The sequence below is a fragment of the Trachurus japonicus genome, chromosome 9 (assembly GCF_045865225.1).
Source record: "Trachurus japonicus isolate A0001 chromosome 9, Traja_1.0".
Lineage (NCBI taxonomy): Eukaryota > Metazoa > Chordata > Actinopteri > Carangiformes > Carangidae > Trachurus > Trachurus japonicus.
Window position 1 is genome coordinate 14,437,148 of NC_140915.1, and position 19,968 is coordinate 14,457,115.

A 19,968-nucleotide genomic window follows, 5' to 3' on the forward strand; every position below is an offset into this window, starting at 1 on the left:
CTTTTGACTTTAACCAAAGTTTGTGTTCTTTATATTTAGTAGATGTGAGTTTAAATAAATTACCAAGGATTTAGTCACAATTTACTGAAACCTCAAGTCAGACTTATTTGTTATCTTTGTTTGTTTGCTTGTTTTTTTTCCATCACGGTGTATTTCTAACTTACCTCAGGAGGTTAGACTCGGGAGTCGAAGTATTTTTTATACTTCTGGTGAAATTCCCTGAATGGATTTCTGCAGAAATTTGAAAGAAACTGAGCAGGAAAAAGATAAAGTTTCTCTACGAGAGTAACTGGAGAAAAGCTGTTATGGGTAATGAGGTGGAAACTGGTTGAAGGAAATAATGCAGGATTTATCAGAGCAGAGATAGGTTCACTGACTGGGAGAGATAATAATCATTTGAACAGTACGATCAGAGCTTTGATCAGACCAAGTGCATCCACATTTGTCAACATGTCGAGGGCAAATATGTGAATAGTTTTGATCGCACTGGATTAGAGTGATGGAGTTAACAGACTATAGTACCTCACATAACCACTCAACAACAGAGGTGAGAGGGAAAGTATCTCTAAAGCTCTAAAGCTGAACATAATAAACTGTGTCTGTTGAACCTGGATTTCTGCTGAAGCAGCAGAGTTATCAACTCATGGACTGAACCCGTCATGTCTCAACAGATGGTTAGCTGACAGTGGTGTGACGGCTTAAGGAATGTTTTCTTGGCACACTTTAGTGTCTCTAATTACTAGTCATGCATCTAAAGCCACAGCTAAACTGGTTTTATTAACATGGTAATTAATTTAGGGAAACTTCTGTAGCTCTGATCTGAATGCGGTAGAGCACCCTAGAGGTGTGGTACCCGATAAAACAGCAGAAATGATGTGATGAAGTCATGAAAACATGGGCCAGAGCCTCCCGAAGACATGGATCACTGCCTAGAGCAAAACAAAGATCAAAACTCACTCTCAACTGTGTTTTCTTGGATAAAAGCAGTAATAGAGACCTAACAGGTGAGGTAACAGATTTCCTGCTGTAAACCTGTTTTGTGTGTTTCTTGAAGAACATGGAAAAACAATTACACGCCTCTTAGACTTCCCCACATGCCTTTGAAATGACTGACATAACTATTTGTCTGTCAACCGTCTGATTTCATTTGGCACTGAGAAATGCATAAGGAAACCGTGATAAAATAGCTTTATTTATTATGACTTGTAACAAACGTTTGGCGCGGATCTGCATATTTGCTGGAGAGTGGAATCGTAACAGAGGAGGAGAATATCAGCAGACATGGAGGAGGAGGAGGCTCCTGATATCACAGAGTGATCTGTCCCAACAAGCAGAGAGAGTTCAAGTGAAAGATTCCAGTATGTTTTGATATTTGAGTCAGACCCTTATCACAGTGATCATCATACATCATCCTCTTTTGCTGTAATAAGTCACCGATGGACTAACTGTCCACAACTGAACCAAAAGTTTCCATAGAACAAACACTTCTCTTTTATTTTTCTACCTTTACATCAATGTGGTTGATTCTATTTCTTATGATGTAACTCGTGCGTGAACAATAACTTCCTCCTACCTGGTAATTAAATATGTTTTTTTTTTTTTGTTTTTAACACTGTTTTTTAAAGACGATACACATCTCTCCGTCACGCTCCTGTCCTCTCCTTCCGCCTGATATACGTTCCGCCGCCTTATCAGCTGCAACATTTGCATCCTGCCGATAAACATCTTGAGCTGCTTCACACTTAAGCAAAAATCTTAACAGTGAGTTCCTCTTTAAACTGCTGTGTGCACTTTGACATAATAAAAACACCTGCAGCTTCATTTTAAGACTCCACTGCGGCAAAGAAAGCAAAGGTGTTAAACGTATTTACATCAGAACACTCAGTTAACAAAGCATCTATTTACATGGCATATGTAGAAGGTCTTGGTTTAGTCCTTGACTTCATTAAGTATTAGAAATGTAACCATATACAACAATGTTTGGTTCCTGCAGACAATCACTAAGTTCAAAGCTTGGTGATGTGACTTCTCTGACTTCTTGCGGCTCAGAGAAATCACCCCCCAACGAGTAAAAGTAGCTACTGTTTTGGATGCATGTTATTTGCTGAGGGGCCAGTCCCTCACCGGGGAGTGCGGCTGACTGCGGACAGTAGCCTAGGGGCGGTACACAGGAGGCTGACGAGGATGGAGGACGGGACCGGGAATCAGGAAGAAGCGGTGCGTTCAGGGGTTCGGGATCTCTCGGTGCGGTTTCTTCGGTCGGAGGGGGGTTGTTGTTAAGCATCTCAATGTCACAGCTCATGCACTCCTCCACTTTGTGAGACTGCACCCTCTCAACAGCCTATACAATCACGGAGAGGGGATTAGAACATGTATCTAAATTAAACACATACATAGAGACCGGTCCATATCTGTGAGCCATGGACACAAAAAAAAGTGATGGTCCCAGCTAAAGGCTAGGCTACGTATTTTAAAGGTACACTATGTAAGAAATCTAAAGCAACTGGCTGTAAAATCCTCCTAATATGTCACAGAGACTCAGGAATAATGTTCATATAACATGATGAACTCACCAACAACAATAGTACAGCCAGAGTATTTGCATTAAAAATCTTTTTTTGCAGACTGCAAATCATTGTTTATGTTTTGAATTTACGTGTTGACATGTTGCGCCACCTAGCCCTCTCTCCCAGTCACGGCGGCGTCAGTGGCATTTCAGCCTCCGGTCTGCTTCCACTGAGCTGCCGCTACGACTGGGAGAAAAAACCAGATCGCTGTGTTTTGAATTTGACTGCAGTAACCATTTTTGGCCACATTCTTACATATGGCACCTTTAAATAATATCTGAATCGTGCTGTATTTACCTCATAATTAACCAACTCTTGCAATGTGTGAATTGTCAAATTGATTGAAGTTGTTTTCTGAATTTGTAGCATGTTTGTATCTTTGTATGATCTTTCTTTGGTTGAGGTAAATTGAGCTCCCTGGGCCACTGTAGAAACAACAATTGGTGAAGTCTCTAGAATAGGCTATCACTAAAACCACCTCACGGACAGGACTGTTTGAGTTATAATACATAATGATGCATCAAATAGTTTCATATTTCCATAATCTCAAAAACAAACAAACAGTAGAATGCACTAAATGTATCTTAAATTGTAGTTTTCTCTGTGCATAATTTGACTGTGTCCATACCTCCATCCAGCTGTCTATTTCAAAGGGTTTGATGTTCATTCCAGCAGGATAGATAAATATCTCCTTCAACATTCTGCTCAGCCTGGAGGAGAAACAAAACAAAGAAGATACGATAGAAGAGAGAGAGGAAGGCCATGAGCCGTCTTCCACGGGGGAACAACATTTAAACTTAAGATTGAATCATGAAGTCACTCACATCTTTCTCTGAGGCCACACGAGGACGGCACAGCCCAGCAGTAACAGGATGGGGGTCAGTATCTTGGCCAGGCAGACAGCGTCTAACCGGAGGAAACAAAAGATGGAGTAAATGCAGTAAAATGGGCTTATTTGTTGAATTTATGTGTGATTTCGCTGGATGTTATGGCGCTCACAGTTGGTTCTGGTCCAGACGGTGATCATGCCTGGTTGTCCAGGCCCCGCCTTGGTGAGAGCACTCACGTAGAATTTGTACTCATGGTTTTCCTTCAGACCGTCTATAGTCACAGACTTCCTCTGAGGGTCCTCCACCAACACATCTATATATAAACAAGCTTACATTAAGGCCTTTCATGTTATTGAGTGGCATTATGACTTAATGGTGATTCAAGAGTGAAATTTAATATTGTTTCACAACAGTCAATCTCTCAGCACCAGTTGCATCTCTGCACCTACTTTCACTATGATCTGCCAGCGTATTGGATCCCACCTCCTGTACTTCAATCAGGTAACCAGTGATGAATGCCGGGTGAGAGGGATCATACTCATTATAATGCCACTCCAGCGTCACAGATGAGGAAGTACTCTGGGCAGGTTCGACCAGACTTGGTCGTAGTTTGGGTTCTGGACAAACAGTATGGGTTTGAAGAAGGAAATAGAATTGAGGCAAAGGACTTCAAGCAAGAATTCAACTTTCTTCAAGTGTGCTCAAGTGATCATATTTTCTCTTATGAAGCAAAACACTTATCGTTAAAACATTTCTATGCTGACATTTCTATGCTGTCAAGATGCAATTTATGTATTATCAGATTTTTGTCTTGATAACAGAATTTTAGCCATTTTGACATTTTTTTAAATCTGCCTCGACAACTGCTGCCTGGCCGGTGACTACCTGAGTCAATTTGTGAAGCCACATACCAGGTCCCACTTCCAGCCAATTAGCTCAATGAGTTAGGAGCCGGTTCTTGATATAAGAGGTTGTGAGTTCAAGCCTCAGCTAAAGCAGAATGGACATTGTAATATCAATGTTCTTGTTGTCTTCCTACATTGCCTCTTGTTACTCAGAATTGCCTAAACTTGTCCAAAATTGCCCGGCCCCAACCGTTGCTGCAAAGCAGCTTTAAGTTGCTTTTGAGGTTATCTGACAAACAGGAAAGACAGTATCAGGTTTTTAAACGACATTTAGATGATGTCCTCATCAGAGCCCTGGATGGAGACATCCTGTGTCGAAACTACTGCAGCCACACCTCATGACAAGTTTCCACCATCTCCCCTGCAGAGGCCTCTGTTTGACCTTCCTGTCAGTTGATAAACATTATTTGATATGCATATTAAACCTATCTGTTAGCAAAGACTACAACTAACCTCATAAACAGATATGGCTGTCAAATAGCTGACATAAGAGTATATGCACGTTTTCTGGTTCAACACATTAAACAGTCACACTTACGAAGCTCTTGTGAGTATCCAGTCTGCACCGTCAGTAGTGTGTGCACATTTTCCTTGCATCCATAGATATTAAATGTATACCGGCGACCTGCTTCGAAATCACCTATGAAATACAAGTTGTGCAACAGTGAATGCAACAAACCGGGAAACACTGACCACTAAAGGAAAAACAAAATGAAAAAAACTTTACTCGCAGGTAGGTATGTGTTGTTTCCCCCTCGGATCTTTTTCCATTGCAGAGTACATGGTCCTTCATTTCCCTGAATGCACCACTCCACTGTGTAGCCACAAGTAGCGAGTGAGTCCAGCTCAGGCCAGGACAGGTTGAAACCACCAGCTGGACCGCTGCTCAGCCGCCTCTCCACCAGGAGGGTCTCTGGACACAGATGCAAAATTAGTTTAGTTTAGTTTAATACGTTTATTTGTATCAGGGACAATGTATAAAATAACATTAGTCTCGAAATGAGAAGAGATGCCTTGTACCGGATTTAGCTTATTAGCTACTTTCCATTCGTAGTCCCTGGGCAGGTGAATAAGAACAAGCCCCTTCAGTCAAGTATTTAGATCAAACTGCTGGATTTATTTGTTTCTAGTAGGTGTGAGTACTACACACCTACACACATTTAATTCATTGGACAACATAACAATTTAAATGGCAACACACAAAATAATCTTATATACTGTATGAAACACAAACTTTGAATTAACAAAGCAAATTATTCAAGAAGATATTAAAAAAAAAAAGAAAAACCTGTGGCCAGTATAGACAAACCAAAATGCCTTACCTTTCAAAATAACATTTTTATTTCCTCATGATACTGGCTTTAAATACATAAATATATATGTACATAATATATATTTTAAAATGATTTTCATTCTTTAATTTTCACATATTATAACCAAGAATGACTTTCTTTTCACTGTATATGATGATGAATAAATAGTGCAAACTTGAGATACTCATCATCAATAGCAATATCAACTTTTTCCATGATTGGTTTGCTACATTTTTTTGTTTACAAACTTGTCAAATGGGGACAGGAGTTAGTGACAATACTTAGTGATGTCACATTATGGAAGAAGTGCTTAGGCGTTATAGAGTCTCAGCTGACTCCATGTGTTGCTCACCTCTGTTATCAAGCTTTGGGATGGTGATGTGAGCCGTGATGGGGGGGCAAGTGCGAAGGACAGCCTGGACAGTGAAGTCGCACTGTCCTGAATCGATGGACACCTCAACCTGGGTCTGTTCACCGCCCCTCCACTCAGTTCTGTTCTGGCCGTCCTGCAACCACTGGACCGAGTAACCTTGGATAGCGTCAGTAGCTCCAGAGCCAGGAGCATTCTGGGAACAAAGGTGATATATTCACTAAATTAAACCAAACAGTTTGTGCACCACTACCCTAAAACAGACAAGTTTCAAGTCTCACCAGCTGCCACAACAGAGTAACATGACGACCGTGGGTTTCAGACATCTGTTTTAAACTCCTCCATATGTTCAAGGTCATAAATGGACCTGAGGAAAAGAAAACACATGGAAGTTATTCATCTGTGGCACCAGCGGATCATGGAATACTGTGGACTTTGACCACAACCTGTGGACAACGTACTATCCTGGCTTGCAATACACATTTTTTGGTACTTACAGGTTTTGAATGGTAAAGGCTTTGTCCACTGTCCCCACAGCCGGCCGTTGACAGAGCAGCGCACCCTGCTAGAGTAGAAGGTGTCGGGGAGCAGGTGTTGCAGTTTGACTCTGCACAGATCACTGGGGCTGTTACAGTTCAGCTGTTACAAACACACAGACAGAGGATGAAAAAAAAAAAAAAATAATAATAATAATACATTTTATTTGTTGGTGCCTTTCAAAAACCCAAGGTCGCCTTACATGTAAGAAATGAGACAGAAACAAGAAACAAAAACAGGTATAAATACAGTAGCACATAAATGAATACATACAAAGAAAATACAGTGTGGCTATAAAATAGATAAGGTGGATAAAATGGTTAGGGGACAGAGTGTTATAGGGAGTAGGATAACTTAAAAATGCACTAAGATAGTGGATATCTGGGTGGAAAGGAGGTTAAACTGACCTCAGTGCTGCTGCCTGGGTTCACAGAGACCTGACAGATGAAGTTCAGCTGAGTCAAGTTCCCCTTGATGATCCAGGACACAGTGGTGTCTGCCATCCCAGGGCTCACTCTGTCCCACTCCAAAACAGGAGCCACTAACAGCAACACACACACACACACAAGCTCATATTAATTTAAAGCAGAAGTAAGCGATCCGGTCGTTTTGGCTAACTTCTTGTCAGCCGATGGAGTTAGCAGTCCCCGCCCTCGTCATGGATCTATTGGTCCTCGTCCCTACGTCACCACATTCACGCGCATCCCTTGGCTGCACACACAGCCCTTCATGCCGTTCTCTCTCCTCATTGGATAAAGGTTGTAGGATACAAGGAAGGTTTTCTCCTCGGCTTACAGCAGAGCAGAGTGACTGACAGACCCGTGTTTCGGACCAAACACTCTATATTATTAGTTAGTTAGTTAGTTAGTTAGTTAGTTTGTCTTTATTGTCTCCCTTGGGAGAAATTCATCCTGGACAGACCAGAGACTCCAGGCGCCATGAACACATACACATAACAATACATCTAAGACCATAAACAAACACATCATCATATCCCCCAGCTCCTTGCGCGCCCCCCCACAATGTCCTGAAATCACCTATACATATAAAATAAAAAGACAATAGTAATAGTAATAACATGATGCCCATCTGACCCCTTGCTACAGCAACATTATTGCACATTCCTCTTTACATTCAGCAGCACAGTCATTATTGCACATTACTCTTTCCTCTTGGCATACAGCAACACACTCATTATTGCACATACCTCTATACATACAGCCACACACTCATTATTGCGCATTACTCTTTCCTCTCACAGCAACACACTCATTATTGCACATTACTCTTTACATACCACAACATGCTCATTGTCTCTCACCCCCCCATGTCCCACCCCACCCTTTCCCACACACACACACACCCACACACACACACACACACACACAACTTATTTCCTGTTATTATAAGTAGCTTAATTGATAATGGAATAAATGAGAATTTGTATCTATTGAGCTTACAGCTTGGTAACCTGTACCTTCTGCCTGAAGGCATCAACTCATGCTCCCCGTGGAGGATGTGATTTGGGTCTGAGGTGATTTTTTTGACCTTGCTTCATAACTGTTTGTTCGAATATCTCCTGGAGAGATGATGGAGGCAGCATGCCAATTATTTTTCCTGCCCTTTCGATCAGGTTTTGGAGTTGTACTTTACATTTAATGGTCAGGTTGCCAAACCAAGTTGTAATGCCATAGCGGATGATGGTTTCTATGGCTGCTCTGTAGAACAACAACATGACATCTTTATCCACTCCATGAACCCTAAGCCTGCGCCCTCATTCAGAAAGACTAGACTGTGATCACCAACAGACCTGGGATCGAACAGCATTTCTTTTGTTTTCTTAACATTTAAAATCAAATTATGCTTCTCACACCATATATAAGTGATTGCTGTCAGAAGATATAACTATTTAAGACTTATATTACAGTTTTTCTCGATTGCTAAGACACATTTCTCGAATGCTTCTCTCATTTTCTCTAAACTGTGAACACAACCCCCAATTTTCAAGCTACATTCACAAAACCTCAGACTCTTCTTGCAAAACCAAACTTTCACCTCAAAACAGTTCAATCTGTGGCCAAAACTGAACTCTGTTGTCAAATCGTGCCCCGAGTCAATCAAAATTGAAAACACTACTGAGCAGCCACTAAACACTACATAGAAAAATAGAAAACACAATGCTCAGCACATGAAGCTGTAGAAATAAATGTTTATCGTTCACTGTAGGCTAAATGCATGTTGCAAAACAAAAAACCTGTGCATTTACACTGTAGCACTTCTCTCCTTCCCTTTCTTTCACCCTCCTCCTTCCCTCTCCACATCCATTTCACATCCATCCATTTCATCCCTTTTCCTTCCTTCTTATTTTTTCTTCCCAGTTCATCCCTCCCTCCCTCCCTCACTCCCTCATCCTTTCTTCCTTCACCCTGTCGTCTCTCATCTTCTCCTCTTGCAAAACAAAAAACCTGTGCATTTAGCACTTGTACATAGTACTGTAAAAAAAAACAAAAAACAAAGAAAAACCAGAAATCTTGTGCATTTACACGTAGCACTTGTACAGTACAAAGACAAACAGAAATCTTGTGCATTTAGCACTTGTATGCAGTAAGCCTATGTAAAAATAAAGTACAAAAGTATAGAAATGAGAAGTGCATAACTCAGCCACAGCATCATTTCTCTGTACTGGATCAGGCCACAGGACTTCATCCTGAACTGGCTTACAGTATATGTGCCCTCACATCATTGGACATAAGTGTTATCAATTTTGAGTTGTTGTGTTCAACCGGTGAAACTTGTGCTTCACTTGTGTTTGACTTTTGCCACCTGTGATCAGCATTTTGCAACACAGGTGCATCACAATGAAAATGTGTTGGTAAGATGTGTCTAAACAGGTGAAAAGTGCTGATGGTTTTGCCAAAAGAGTGACTGATTCAATCAGTGGGTTGAGGCAACTGAGAATTTGGTTCAGACAACAGGGTTTAGTGTTTTAGCAACTGAGAAAAACTGTAACACAAACATTCTGTTTACTTCTGCTTTACACATGTTGCATATGAATAAAAAATGGTATGACTAAAACATCCATATTATGTTTAGATGCATGTGTGTGTGTGACCTCTGACCTCTGTCAGAGATATTGAAGCTGTGGCTTTCTGTCTCCTCTCCCAGCTGGTCCTTCACCACCAGTTTGATGTTGTATTGTTCCAAATGAGGGATGGCAGCAAAAGTACAAGACGATGCTGCACAGCTGATAGGAGCCTGATTTGAGTTCCTGTGTTTTCAACAGCAGAAAAAAAAAAAGAATATGAGACAAGCTATATTGCATACGAGAACAGGAGTGTGAAGTTTACAGTCTGCTTTGATTCTAGTTTGAAACCTTGTTATTTACTGAAACAAAACAAATGTACTGCTGAGACAAAACTCCTAACCATGAGGCAGAGAAGCTCTGTCCTCTGTCCTCTATATAAATCTTAAGTAAAAGAATGTTATGTCAAAATGTAAAAAGCAAAAGAAAAGAAAAGATTACGATAAAGATTTTATTCTGTGGGTAATGGGGGCGGGACTAGATAAGCTTTTGCTTCTCCCGCTTTCCCTATCGGCCATGTGTATTGTATTACTTGAACTAAGATGAAGTGTGATGATGATGATTTAAATTGACATGCCCGAAATAAACAAATAAATAAAATAAGTAAATCTGCTTTTTAATCGACACAGGCAAGTTCAGTCCCAAAACAAAGAACTAATCTTCCACACTCTTTCATTTTGTATAATCCTCATTGCTTGCATCCGAACATGTTTACAAAAACACTCCAATCTATGTCCGAAATTCTGCAGGTAAAGCTACAAGTGCATGCTGGATGTTTGGTAACGTGTGTTCTTACTCTATGTGAAGCGTGTGTATTTGGTTGTTGTAATGATCTGGTTTTCGATATCTGCCTGGTTCCCAGGTACAGGTGACAGTTTTCAGGTCTGAGGTTGCACAGCTTAGGTTTCTGGGCTTCTGGGCAGGAACTACAGCCCATACATACAGAAATGAATACAGTAAGTATATATATATATATATAAAAAGAAAATCAATAATATAAACAAACCCAACAATAATTCAGACTTACAGCTGACATAGTTCCAGACGTGGCTGGGCTTGCCCGTTGTGTCACTGCAACTGACCAACACAGCGTTGATGACTGATGTCGGGATGGTCAGGTTTTCTACAGTGATAGCTTTGACTCTAGTTCCAATGCTGATAAAAGGGACACTTCTCTTTTTGAACTGCATCTCGGTGACACTGACTCCTCTTGGGGGAACACAGCAGAACACGGCGCTGGTGCCCTCTCTCAGCACCCGTTCGTGTGGGAAAATCATCTCATCCTTTACCTTTTCCACTGCAGGCCACAGAGCAGAGTAAGAGTGCAGCATACAAACAGTGGTGCTACTAAAAATAGCTGGTAACACTTTACTTGAATAGGTATTCATAAGATTGACATAAAACTGTCATAACCATGACATACAGTAACAGCTGTCATAAACATCAATGAATACTTATGACAGTAAGTGTCATTCGGTAAGTTGTGTCACTTTTGATGCAAAGTTGACATTATTTGAGATGTCCTTGTTATGAGAACTTGACATCATTTTTTAAAGTTTGGCAATTAGGTCTGCTATGACAGTTGAAATTGTCTTTATGTCAAGTTGTCAGAACAAAAACATCATCATCAAACAATGTCAACTTTGCATTAAAAGTGACATAACTTACCGAATGACACTTAACGACTGTCATAAGTATTCATTGATATTTATGACAGCTGTTATGTAATGGTTATGACAGTGTTATGTCAATCTTATGAATACCTATTCAAGTAAAGTGTTACCAAATAGCTCTATTGCCTTGTATATTCCTGAACTCCATGAACCCTTAAAATGAGATGGGAGATGTAAAATCTGGATGTGCAGAAGTGTTTTGGAGAACCAACAAAAGCTATAACAACAAAATGATACGCATGTTGAAGTAAACATTGCATCAGAACAGAAAACGGGCGGCGGCCTCACTCTTGCTGAGAAAACAGCAGGTCTTGTTTATCTATATGTCACAATCTTATCAGCAACACAGAGCACGCAACAAACTGTTATCTATAGATTTCAGGTATGGCCCTACTAGTCACACATATTGATCACTGATGATAAGCACGGCATCATCTCACCATGAGGAGTTCTCCATTCGCTCCAGGGACTGGGGACTGACCGGTTGTAGAAGTATCGTATCCTGGCCGAATGATCCACACACTCCAGAGGCAGTTCAGAAGTCCACGTCCATGTTTGATTGCGTGAATCTGAATTGGGTGCACTGACATTTTTCTAGATCGACAAATACACAGCAAAACGGTGCATGAATTAAGAGTTTGAATAGAGATGATCCTCATCATCCATCATGGTGAATCCTATTAAAAAGTTAGGATAATCACTACCATAAAACTACTGGGGATGTAACTATGAAGAGCCTTTAAGCTGCATGAATTCCAGGCAAAAAAAAGATTCCTCGGTACTCACATTATAAATGATGGTGTGGTTTTCAGTACGACTGATCTGGATCTCATTAATGTCACCCACTAAACCACTGTGGTTTACCAGCCAGCTCACCACGAGGCTTTGCCTGGCAGTGTCAGCCTGCACATGACTGATGCTCGGTTTTGGAAGCTGCCAAACTGACACAGAATGCAACACATTATATCTCTAAAATCACAGTGCATATTTAAGATTTACAATGGCAACTGAAATAATTGAAATGAATCAGTCTCACCGGCATCCGAGCAGCATCCACTGTGGTCTTTGGAAAAGATCAGAAACAACCCGAGAAGGATCATCAAAGACACTCCAAAACTTTTCATCCTCTCAGAAGAGAAATGATCAAAGTCAAACCAGAGTGGAGCGATGACTGCGCGCGCCTACTACGTCTCATGAGTCAATGATTAATGGCAGCCTGCCTGAAATTACAGCAAGTGTTGTGCAAGTGTGATGTGGAAAACCCCAGAGAGGTGTGCAAACGGATGTTGCTGTTTTGCACAAGGCAAAATATGAAAAAAAAAAAAAAAATTCTGATGTTTACCACAATAGTTTTATATACAGCACAATATTAATATGGCACATCACAGTTCTGATTACAGAGATTACAAGGCAACACATATCAAACAAAATATTATTAATGTTGACAGTGCATGAAGCAATTTACACACAATAAATTATCAGAAAAAAAGAAGTTGACAGAAAAAAAAATACAGCCATTCTTTACAGAAAACAATTACAGTATCAGATAGCAAGATTTTTGGCACTTAAGTGAGAAAAATGTTCCTCTTCCAACATAGTGTGCATAGGTAGCCTTTCCATAAAACTATACATACATTTAATATCTATACAATAATGTCAGTATATTTATATGTCTTTTTAGATACTCACAATCCCTCATAAATATTATTAAAGATGTCATGGAGAAATAATAGCACTCTATACATAGTTTTCGGGAGGGAATTGGCTTCTCAGAATATTTCCATCTGCTTTTAAGTGCTCACAGGAAAATAACATCTATACTTCCATGCGGATTTCCCGGTGCTGTAGCTCCCAGTGTTTGCAACACAAAGGTACCACTGCCATCAAACCAAGTCCAACAGAGACTAAAAAGAATCATAGTAGAAGTAAAAACACAGCGAGTACAAGTAAAAAAAGCTGATCTACAAAGAGCGTGTTTGCAAAAGGCACAATGGTTTCATCACGCAGGAAGAGAATGATTAATGTCTGACATACGATGATAAAGGCACATAGAGTATGTCTGCAAATGCTTCCTCCCTGCAACTATTCCCTTACTTGATTATAGGGTTTGTTTGTTTTTCTTATCCATCTAATGCACACACTCACAAACACGTGTAAGCAACTGATATATCATCGTCGGTCCAGTTATGTGTCGGGGCAGCTTGCTCTTGAATGATTTTCAGAGATAAACGATGTTCTCCTCGCCTCCCTCCTCCCCGTTCTGTCCTTCGAGCGAGAGGTAAGCCTGCGGGGGGAGGAGGGGGGTGAGGGAGGGGGAGCAGGAGTAGTCCTCGTAAAGTCCGTGACCCGTGACGTCTGACCTCCAGGGACCCAGGGGCCGTCTGTCCAGCTGTGGGCTGAAGTCTGCTGGAGAGAGGAGAACAACACAAGCTCTTAAGACAGAAAAAAAACATCTTTCTTCCAATCTTGTGTGACTTCATGTAGAGCAGGGGTGTCAAACTCAAATACGCCGTGGGCCAGAATTAAAAAAATGGTACAAGTCGAGGGCCACATGGTTGTTTATTGAGAACTTATTGAAATTACCTTTTTGCACATATTGAACCTAAAACGAATAGAGCTTGTAAGTTATTGCATAGAAAACAACAATAATCATTATATATAAATAAAAAAAAATCAGTTGCATTCATTTCTAATGGCTCTATCTGCAGCTTTCCATAGTCATTTCTAATTAGGGATGCACATGATTAACCATTAACCAATATCAAGAACTTTGACTAATTAATATCGATTTTTTTAACTTCTATGTGTCAACTTATGGGGGCTTGACGACACGTGCAGACTTACACTCGTGCCTTCAGTCATATCAGTCATTCATTTCTCAGCAGGAGGTTAGACATATGTGACAGTTACACAGCGCAGTCCAGTGACAGACGGTCAGACGACAAACGTAAAGGCACGTCTGTGTGTGCATCACCTGTAACAACGGCGCTGCTAAAAAAAAGAAAAAGAAAAAAAGTACGGTACTGTGTTCTCCAGCGTTCCCCTGTGTTCACCTGAAGCTACAGAGGAGCTGTCAGAGGAGCTGTTCTCTGCTGTTCGGCTGCACTCGCGCTGTGTGCTGTGTGTTTCACAGAGGATCAGGTTGCTGGTGCTGATGAACAAGTGGGACAAGGACTCGCGCTCGCGGCCCCCTGATAGACGTGCACTGGCAGTGCATTGTGGGATTTGTAGTTTTAGTGGTACGTGCAACATACCGGTGGGCCATAATTAGATATTATCATGCGGGCCAAAGATAATTGGACATAATTAAGCACTCGCGGGCCACATTAAATGACGTGGCGGCCCACATCTGGCCCGCGGGCCTTGAGTTTGACACATGTGATGTAGAGTGAGTATTCGTACTGTTGTTGGTCATCTGCGGCTGTGCGGTGACCCTGCTGCCGAACGGGCGAACGGAGTCGTTCAGAGGCCGCGGGCAGCCGTGGTTGTTGCCGTAGTTTGGGTAGGACAAACCGCCCGCAGGCTGCTTGCTGTGCGCCTGGCTCAGCAGCGTGTTGAGGCTGTTGTAGAGGCTGGCGCTGAGGCCGTGGTTAGCGGTGTAGCCGGAGCCGTGCAGGAGGCCGTCGTGGTTCTTCATGGGCGTCGTGGAGAGCAGACACTGGTGCTGGTTGTTGTTGTTGTTGGTGGTGGGGGTGGGGGTGGTGGTGGTGGTGGGCTGGTGGGGGTGGTGGTGTCGGAGGGAGGTGAGCAAAGCCGCTTCGTTTTCATAAACTGAACAGCTGCCGTCCAGGCTGCCTGAGCGGCTGTGGCTGGACACCTGGGAGAATGAAACAACATCAACAAAGCAGAAAGGACATGGTTTACTCATCAGTTCAGTGTTTTTTTGGGTTTTTTTTTGTAACTTTGCTCCTTCTTTTCAGTCAGTCAGTCAGTCAGTCAGTCAGATGTATGTCAATGTATTGCCACGTCAACAATGTCACTTATTATTCTACTGTACTGTAAACTAAATGCTGCTATTTTATAACATGCTTTTGTTTTTATTTATTGTTACTGTATTTGTACCAGGGAACATCTATGTATGGGACAACGGATGGAAATTAGCCTGTGGCTAAAATCCGGCTTGTTTACAATTTTATGCTTCGTTCATGAACATGCACTGTCCCACCTCAAATAAATTGAATTGAATTGAACAAGTGACAAGGAATTTGTCTTGGTTTAATCTCTAATACATACAATACAAACGCCACATGAGGAATACAGAATAGCAGGGGACAGTATAAATTACAAATTACAAAGGACAGTACCCAGTGACATCATGGACAGTATAAGTGCAAAGTGCAGTACTTAGTGCGAATCAGTGTAAGTTCATGAGTCTAATAGCTTGGAGGTAGGTGCTGTCTCTGAAGCATGATGTTTTACTTTTGATGCTTCTGTATCTCCTGCCTGATGGGAGGAGATTAAAGAGATGGTGTGCCGGATGAGAATGGTCTGCTATGATTTTGTTGGCCTCACTGGTGAGTGATGTAAGTGTAGGCAGACTGCTACACCTTTTCGTACCTTGTATCCATCCAGTGGTATTGTAACAGGCAGGCTGCTCTGGCGGTTGTGCCTCCAGCTCTGGAGCAGCCTCTGCTGGACTTCAATCTTCTCCTTCTCCCTCTCCACACTCCTCTGACCCTCCCTCAGCCGGTCCAGATTTTGCTGATACTCCAGCAGCTGGGCCTCCAGCTCCTCGCGCTCACAGCGCAGACGCTCGGCCTCCAGGAGGCACTGCTGCTCTCTCTGCTCCAGCACACTCTCCTGCACACTCTGTAAACACAAGTTACATGCACTTTAGAGAGTTATAATAGATCAACATATGATTGAGATTAATGGCTTACTAAACAAACTTAAGCACAAGTGGATTTTAGATTTGCAGGGATGAAAACATCTCGTTTTCATCCCTGCAACATAAATAGCAGAATACATTTTTAAGCTTTCGAAGAACTGTTGTCCTTAGTTGAATGTTTTTGCATTCATTAGAATATGCAGCATACTGCATGGAAGTCACAAGTCAGTGACCAGGAGGTGAAATGATAAAGGAAGTGAATTTCACTGGATATCCCCACATGGTATGCATTAGTTTGTTGTACTATTTAGTAAAGGGTGTAAGACTTGAACTAGTGTCTTTTACTGTTTACATTTCATTTGACAGCTTTGACTGAAATGTTATAGGAGGGATGTGCCAAAAAGTGAGGCGGATAAAAGACAAGTGAAAGAACATGTAAGTCAGAACTTACATGTTCTTTCACTCGTTGCCCCAACCCATCCGTATCCGCACACTCCGCACCTCCCAACATTCAAGACCATGCTCAAAACACACCTTTTTAAATGAGCTTTTAATATATAATTTTGTGTTATTGCTGTTTTAAATTTTATTTCATTCTGACTTTGCTCTATTTTATGATTTTTAAAGTGTAAAGTGTCTTTGAGCATTTGTAAAAGCGCTTACAAATAAAATGTATCAGTGTGTGGCTCACCTGTTGTTTCTCTCTGACCAGACACTCTTTGTCCCAGCGCTGCTGCTCCTGTTTCAGCTTCACATGCAGTTTCTGCACCTCCACCACCTCCTCTTTCTTCTTCTCTAAACCCTTCTTTTCTACTTCCTCTTTCTTTTTCTCAATACTCTTCTGCTTCTCCTGCTCCTGGATGGAAAGCAGAAAAAACAGGAAACTAAATTTTAGTCTTCTTCAAACCCACTAATACACTGGTATAGGTCTACTGTATGTGTGGTAAAAATGTATATTTTGAATGTAATGTATATTCTGGGAGTGGTACCAGGCTGTTTTGGAGGGAGGTGAGGGTTCGGAGCTGAGGTTTTTCTCCCTCCTGGAGGAGAAGTTTCTGGACTTCGTAGCAGCTGTCCTGGAGGGTCACAGCAGCCTGCAAACCACACAGAGAAAACAACTGGTCAGACCAGGTTTCTTCCAAGAACATAAAGGTGTCAACTTCTGTATAAATCCATATTAAAGTTCATTAAAACAACCAATTTAGGAAAACTACTTTTGGTTGCTTAAATAGGATTAGATTCTAGCTTTGTTGACTAAAGTAGAAAATACCACTGTGATCATTAATTTACTTGCACAACCTAATATTAGATATGAAGTCACGGATGCTGAGACTTGTGTCTTTTCTCACCTGCAGACTGTAGAGGAGCTGTGTCAGGCTCTGGACGCTCTCTGCTACCTGCAGAACAATTTCTTGTTATAGGGGAACGGTAATGTATACTCAGACATCAGAAAAAGTTGCTCAAAGGGAAGTACGGTGACTGAACCTTTAACAGCGTCCCTTTGGTGTCTCCCCTCCTCAGATCGACAGCAGAGCTCCATAACGCGCTATCCTGCCCCGTCAACTCGGTGTCTGATCCGAGGGAAGTGGAGCTCATGCTGAGCGTGCTGAGGTAATCTGCTGTAGGAACAAGGAAAAGGAGATGGTGAACTTTATGCAATGTGGCTGACAACACATCCGTAAAGGTCAGGTCGGTATGTGAGAGAGCGACGTCAACTTTTGGAGTGGAACAGCATACAAAATGACGTTCAGAATTACAGTGTATATCTGCGGCTCACGTTCAGAGGGAGACTCCTGGATGCTGCTGCCGTGACTGTTGTAGCTGCAGCACTCTGGTCCTCGGACAGGAGAGCTCTGAGTTTGCACAGACAGGCCGTCGCGAGTCTGAAGAATGGTGATCAGGTTCTCTGCTGCAAAAGAATCAGTTATTTGTCAAAACTATGAGTCAAAACCAACATGATAGACAACAGACTACTTTCAAAAGTTGCAACTATTAGTCATTTGCTGCAATGCTTTAGGCAGACCGATGAGTCATTTTGGTGGAGTTTGTAAGATAATAGATCCTTTTGATTAAAACAAATGCTCACAATATATGTTCTTGTGATTTTTTTATACATTTCATTTTTTTATGTATTTGTTTTTTTTAGTTTTTATTCAACCTTTCCTTTTTTTTTGAGCACATTGAATGACTTCTGATGTGCTATACAAATACAATTTTGCCTTGTCTGCCTCGGTGATTAACATTTTGCCTTAGCTCAGTTTGACAATGGGCTAAGTTAAGGTGCAAGTTGAACTTTTTGTGGTGGAATTGCCTAATATAATTAAGTAAAAAAAATAAATGATTGCTTCATTTAATTTAAAGGAACTGTGCTATTGCTAGATAGCTAACTTTAGCAGTACAAGTCGAGTACATTGCAAGATCAGCATTAACAATACAATAGCTATTTGACAATAGCTGTAGATTTTGGGAAAACTATTGAGCAAACAACTGTCTTTGCTAACACTGGTGATGTAGCAATTTGCAAAACAAACAACAAATAGCTCCTTTAAGCATCACAGGACGTCATGATCAGTCAGCATTCATTCACATAAACAGAGACAGGTGGTGGTTTTTCAGCAATGACGTGAGAATGTCTGTTGTGGAAACGAGATAAATAAAAACTAACGGGAGAGACTGGAAGGCACGTCATGATGTACAGTCTGCATGTGGCAACACAGCCCTGAAAATGACTTCTGGCTAACTGGCTGTGGGCTAGGTGGTTTAAGGAACTAGTATATTTATTTTTAAATGTGTGTTAAAGGGTAAAAACTGTGTTTCCCTCTGAAAAATATTGCTTAAAGGGGTCAGTCCTGTTTATGAGCTGTCATAGTGTTAGATTTGTAGATAATACAGATCAAAATAGATTCCTCTCCACCCAAAAGTTTGTACTTCCAAGTCAGTGTGGAGATACAGATGAAGACCGAGAAGAGCCAAATGGTGCATTCATGAACACAGCATGACTCCATCGCCGCAGAGCCAAGCAGTCGCTCTCTCTCACCTTCTCTGAGTGCAGCTGTCAGCAGCGAGGAGGCCTGTCGTGGCGCCTCGCCGTCTGTATCTGGCTGCACCAGCAGGTGGCGATGTGGCACAGATTCTGGCGAGCGGAGGGTTAACTCTGTAAGCTCAGCATACAAGTGCAACTTCTCCTCTAGGCTGCTGCAGATCCGCTGATCCTGACCCAACAGCGTCTCTGCACAAAACATACACTGCAATTAAGATTTTTTGGTTGTTTATGGTTTATGTCACGAAATGATTTTTGATCTTTCATGGCCACACAAACTCTCCACAGTATCAACAAACGACATCTTGTCAAACATAAAATGTACATGCGGGCACACAAATATTTCCCTACCCTGCAACTTGTTGATCTTCTGAACCCGTGCTTCTGCAGCTCGCCTGACCTCCTCTGTCTCTGCACTTCGCTCCTCCTCCTCCTCTTCCTCAGGACAACTGCCAGGTGGACCAGTGGGTTAGATAATGAGTAACACGCACACACGCTTGTCGCTTACACACATTGACCAGGAATACAGATACTAAGCAGCACAAACACACACACCTCTCTACAGCTTGCCGTATGTGTCTCATCCACGCATTCCTCTCCTCTCGGGTGGTGGTGTGAACTTCATACATCTCCGGTCCCACCGAAGAGGCGGAGATGAGGAACATCCCTCTCTCCTCATTGGCTACTTCTCGAACTATGAGCTTCTGCAGAGGAATCACTGGAGGCTTTTGGTCCTGAAAAAAGAGTGGATAGAGCCCATAAAAATAGAGTTGATTGATGGGAGGGAAATGGGTGGACAGTGGGCCAAGGTGTCTGGGTTGAG

General features: G+C 41.7%; 2 protein-coding genes across 16 annotated transcripts in view; both read right to left on the bottom strand.

Annotated features, from left to right (window-relative positions):
- Positions 1–922: 922 nt before the first annotated feature.
- On the bottom strand, positions 923–12,490 carry osmr (oncostatin M receptor). The gene is made up of 18 exons (XM_085788241.1): positions 12,314–12,490; positions 12,064–12,218; positions 11,718–11,871; positions 10,632–10,901; positions 10,401–10,530; positions 9,642–9,790; positions 6,930–7,063; positions 6,483–6,624; positions 6,267–6,352; positions 5,968–6,181; positions 5,030–5,215; positions 4,841–4,942; positions 3,847–4,014; positions 3,567–3,710; positions 3,392–3,473; positions 3,130–3,277; positions 2,142–2,341; positions 923–929 (listed from the first exon to the last, which is right to left on the bottom strand). The coding sequence occupies exons 1-18, from the start codon at positions 12,399–12,401 to the stop codon at positions 923–925; spliced, it is 2,559 nt and encodes an 852-aa protein (XP_085644367.1). The 5' UTR covers positions 12,402–12,490.
- Positions 12,491–12,612: 122 nt separating this feature from the next.
- The window catches only part of LOC146981119 (rho guanine nucleotide exchange factor 28-like), a 40,932-nt gene continuing 33,576 nt past the window's right edge, over positions 12,613–19,968 (bottom strand). For 7 of the 15 annotated variants that reach the window (XM_085786074.1, XM_085786070.1, XM_085786072.1 and 4 more), the window contains 11 exons: positions 19,701–19,879; positions 19,497–19,594; positions 19,143–19,334; positions 17,883–18,014; positions 17,591–17,724; positions 17,455–17,502; positions 17,095–17,199; positions 16,797–16,961; positions 15,835–16,086; positions 14,680–15,094; positions 12,613–13,680 (listed from right to left, as the gene is read on the bottom strand). In XM_085786074.1, the coding sequence (XP_085642200.1) occupies positions 13,496–13,680; positions 14,680–15,094; positions 15,835–16,086; positions 16,797–16,961; positions 17,095–17,199; positions 17,455–17,502; positions 17,591–17,724; positions 17,883–18,014; positions 19,143–19,334; positions 19,497–19,594; positions 19,701–19,879 (1,905 nt within the window). In that variant the 3' untranslated portion in view covers positions 12,613–13,495. Of the gene's footprint in view, positions 13,684–14,679; positions 15,095–15,834; positions 16,087–16,796; positions 16,962–17,094; positions 17,200–17,454; positions 17,503–17,590; positions 17,725–17,882; positions 18,015–19,142; positions 19,335–19,496; positions 19,595–19,700; positions 19,880–19,968 lie in introns of all 15 variants that reach the window. The other 8 variants (XM_085786073.1, XM_085786069.1, XM_085786071.1 and 5 more) reach the window with 2 other exon arrangements.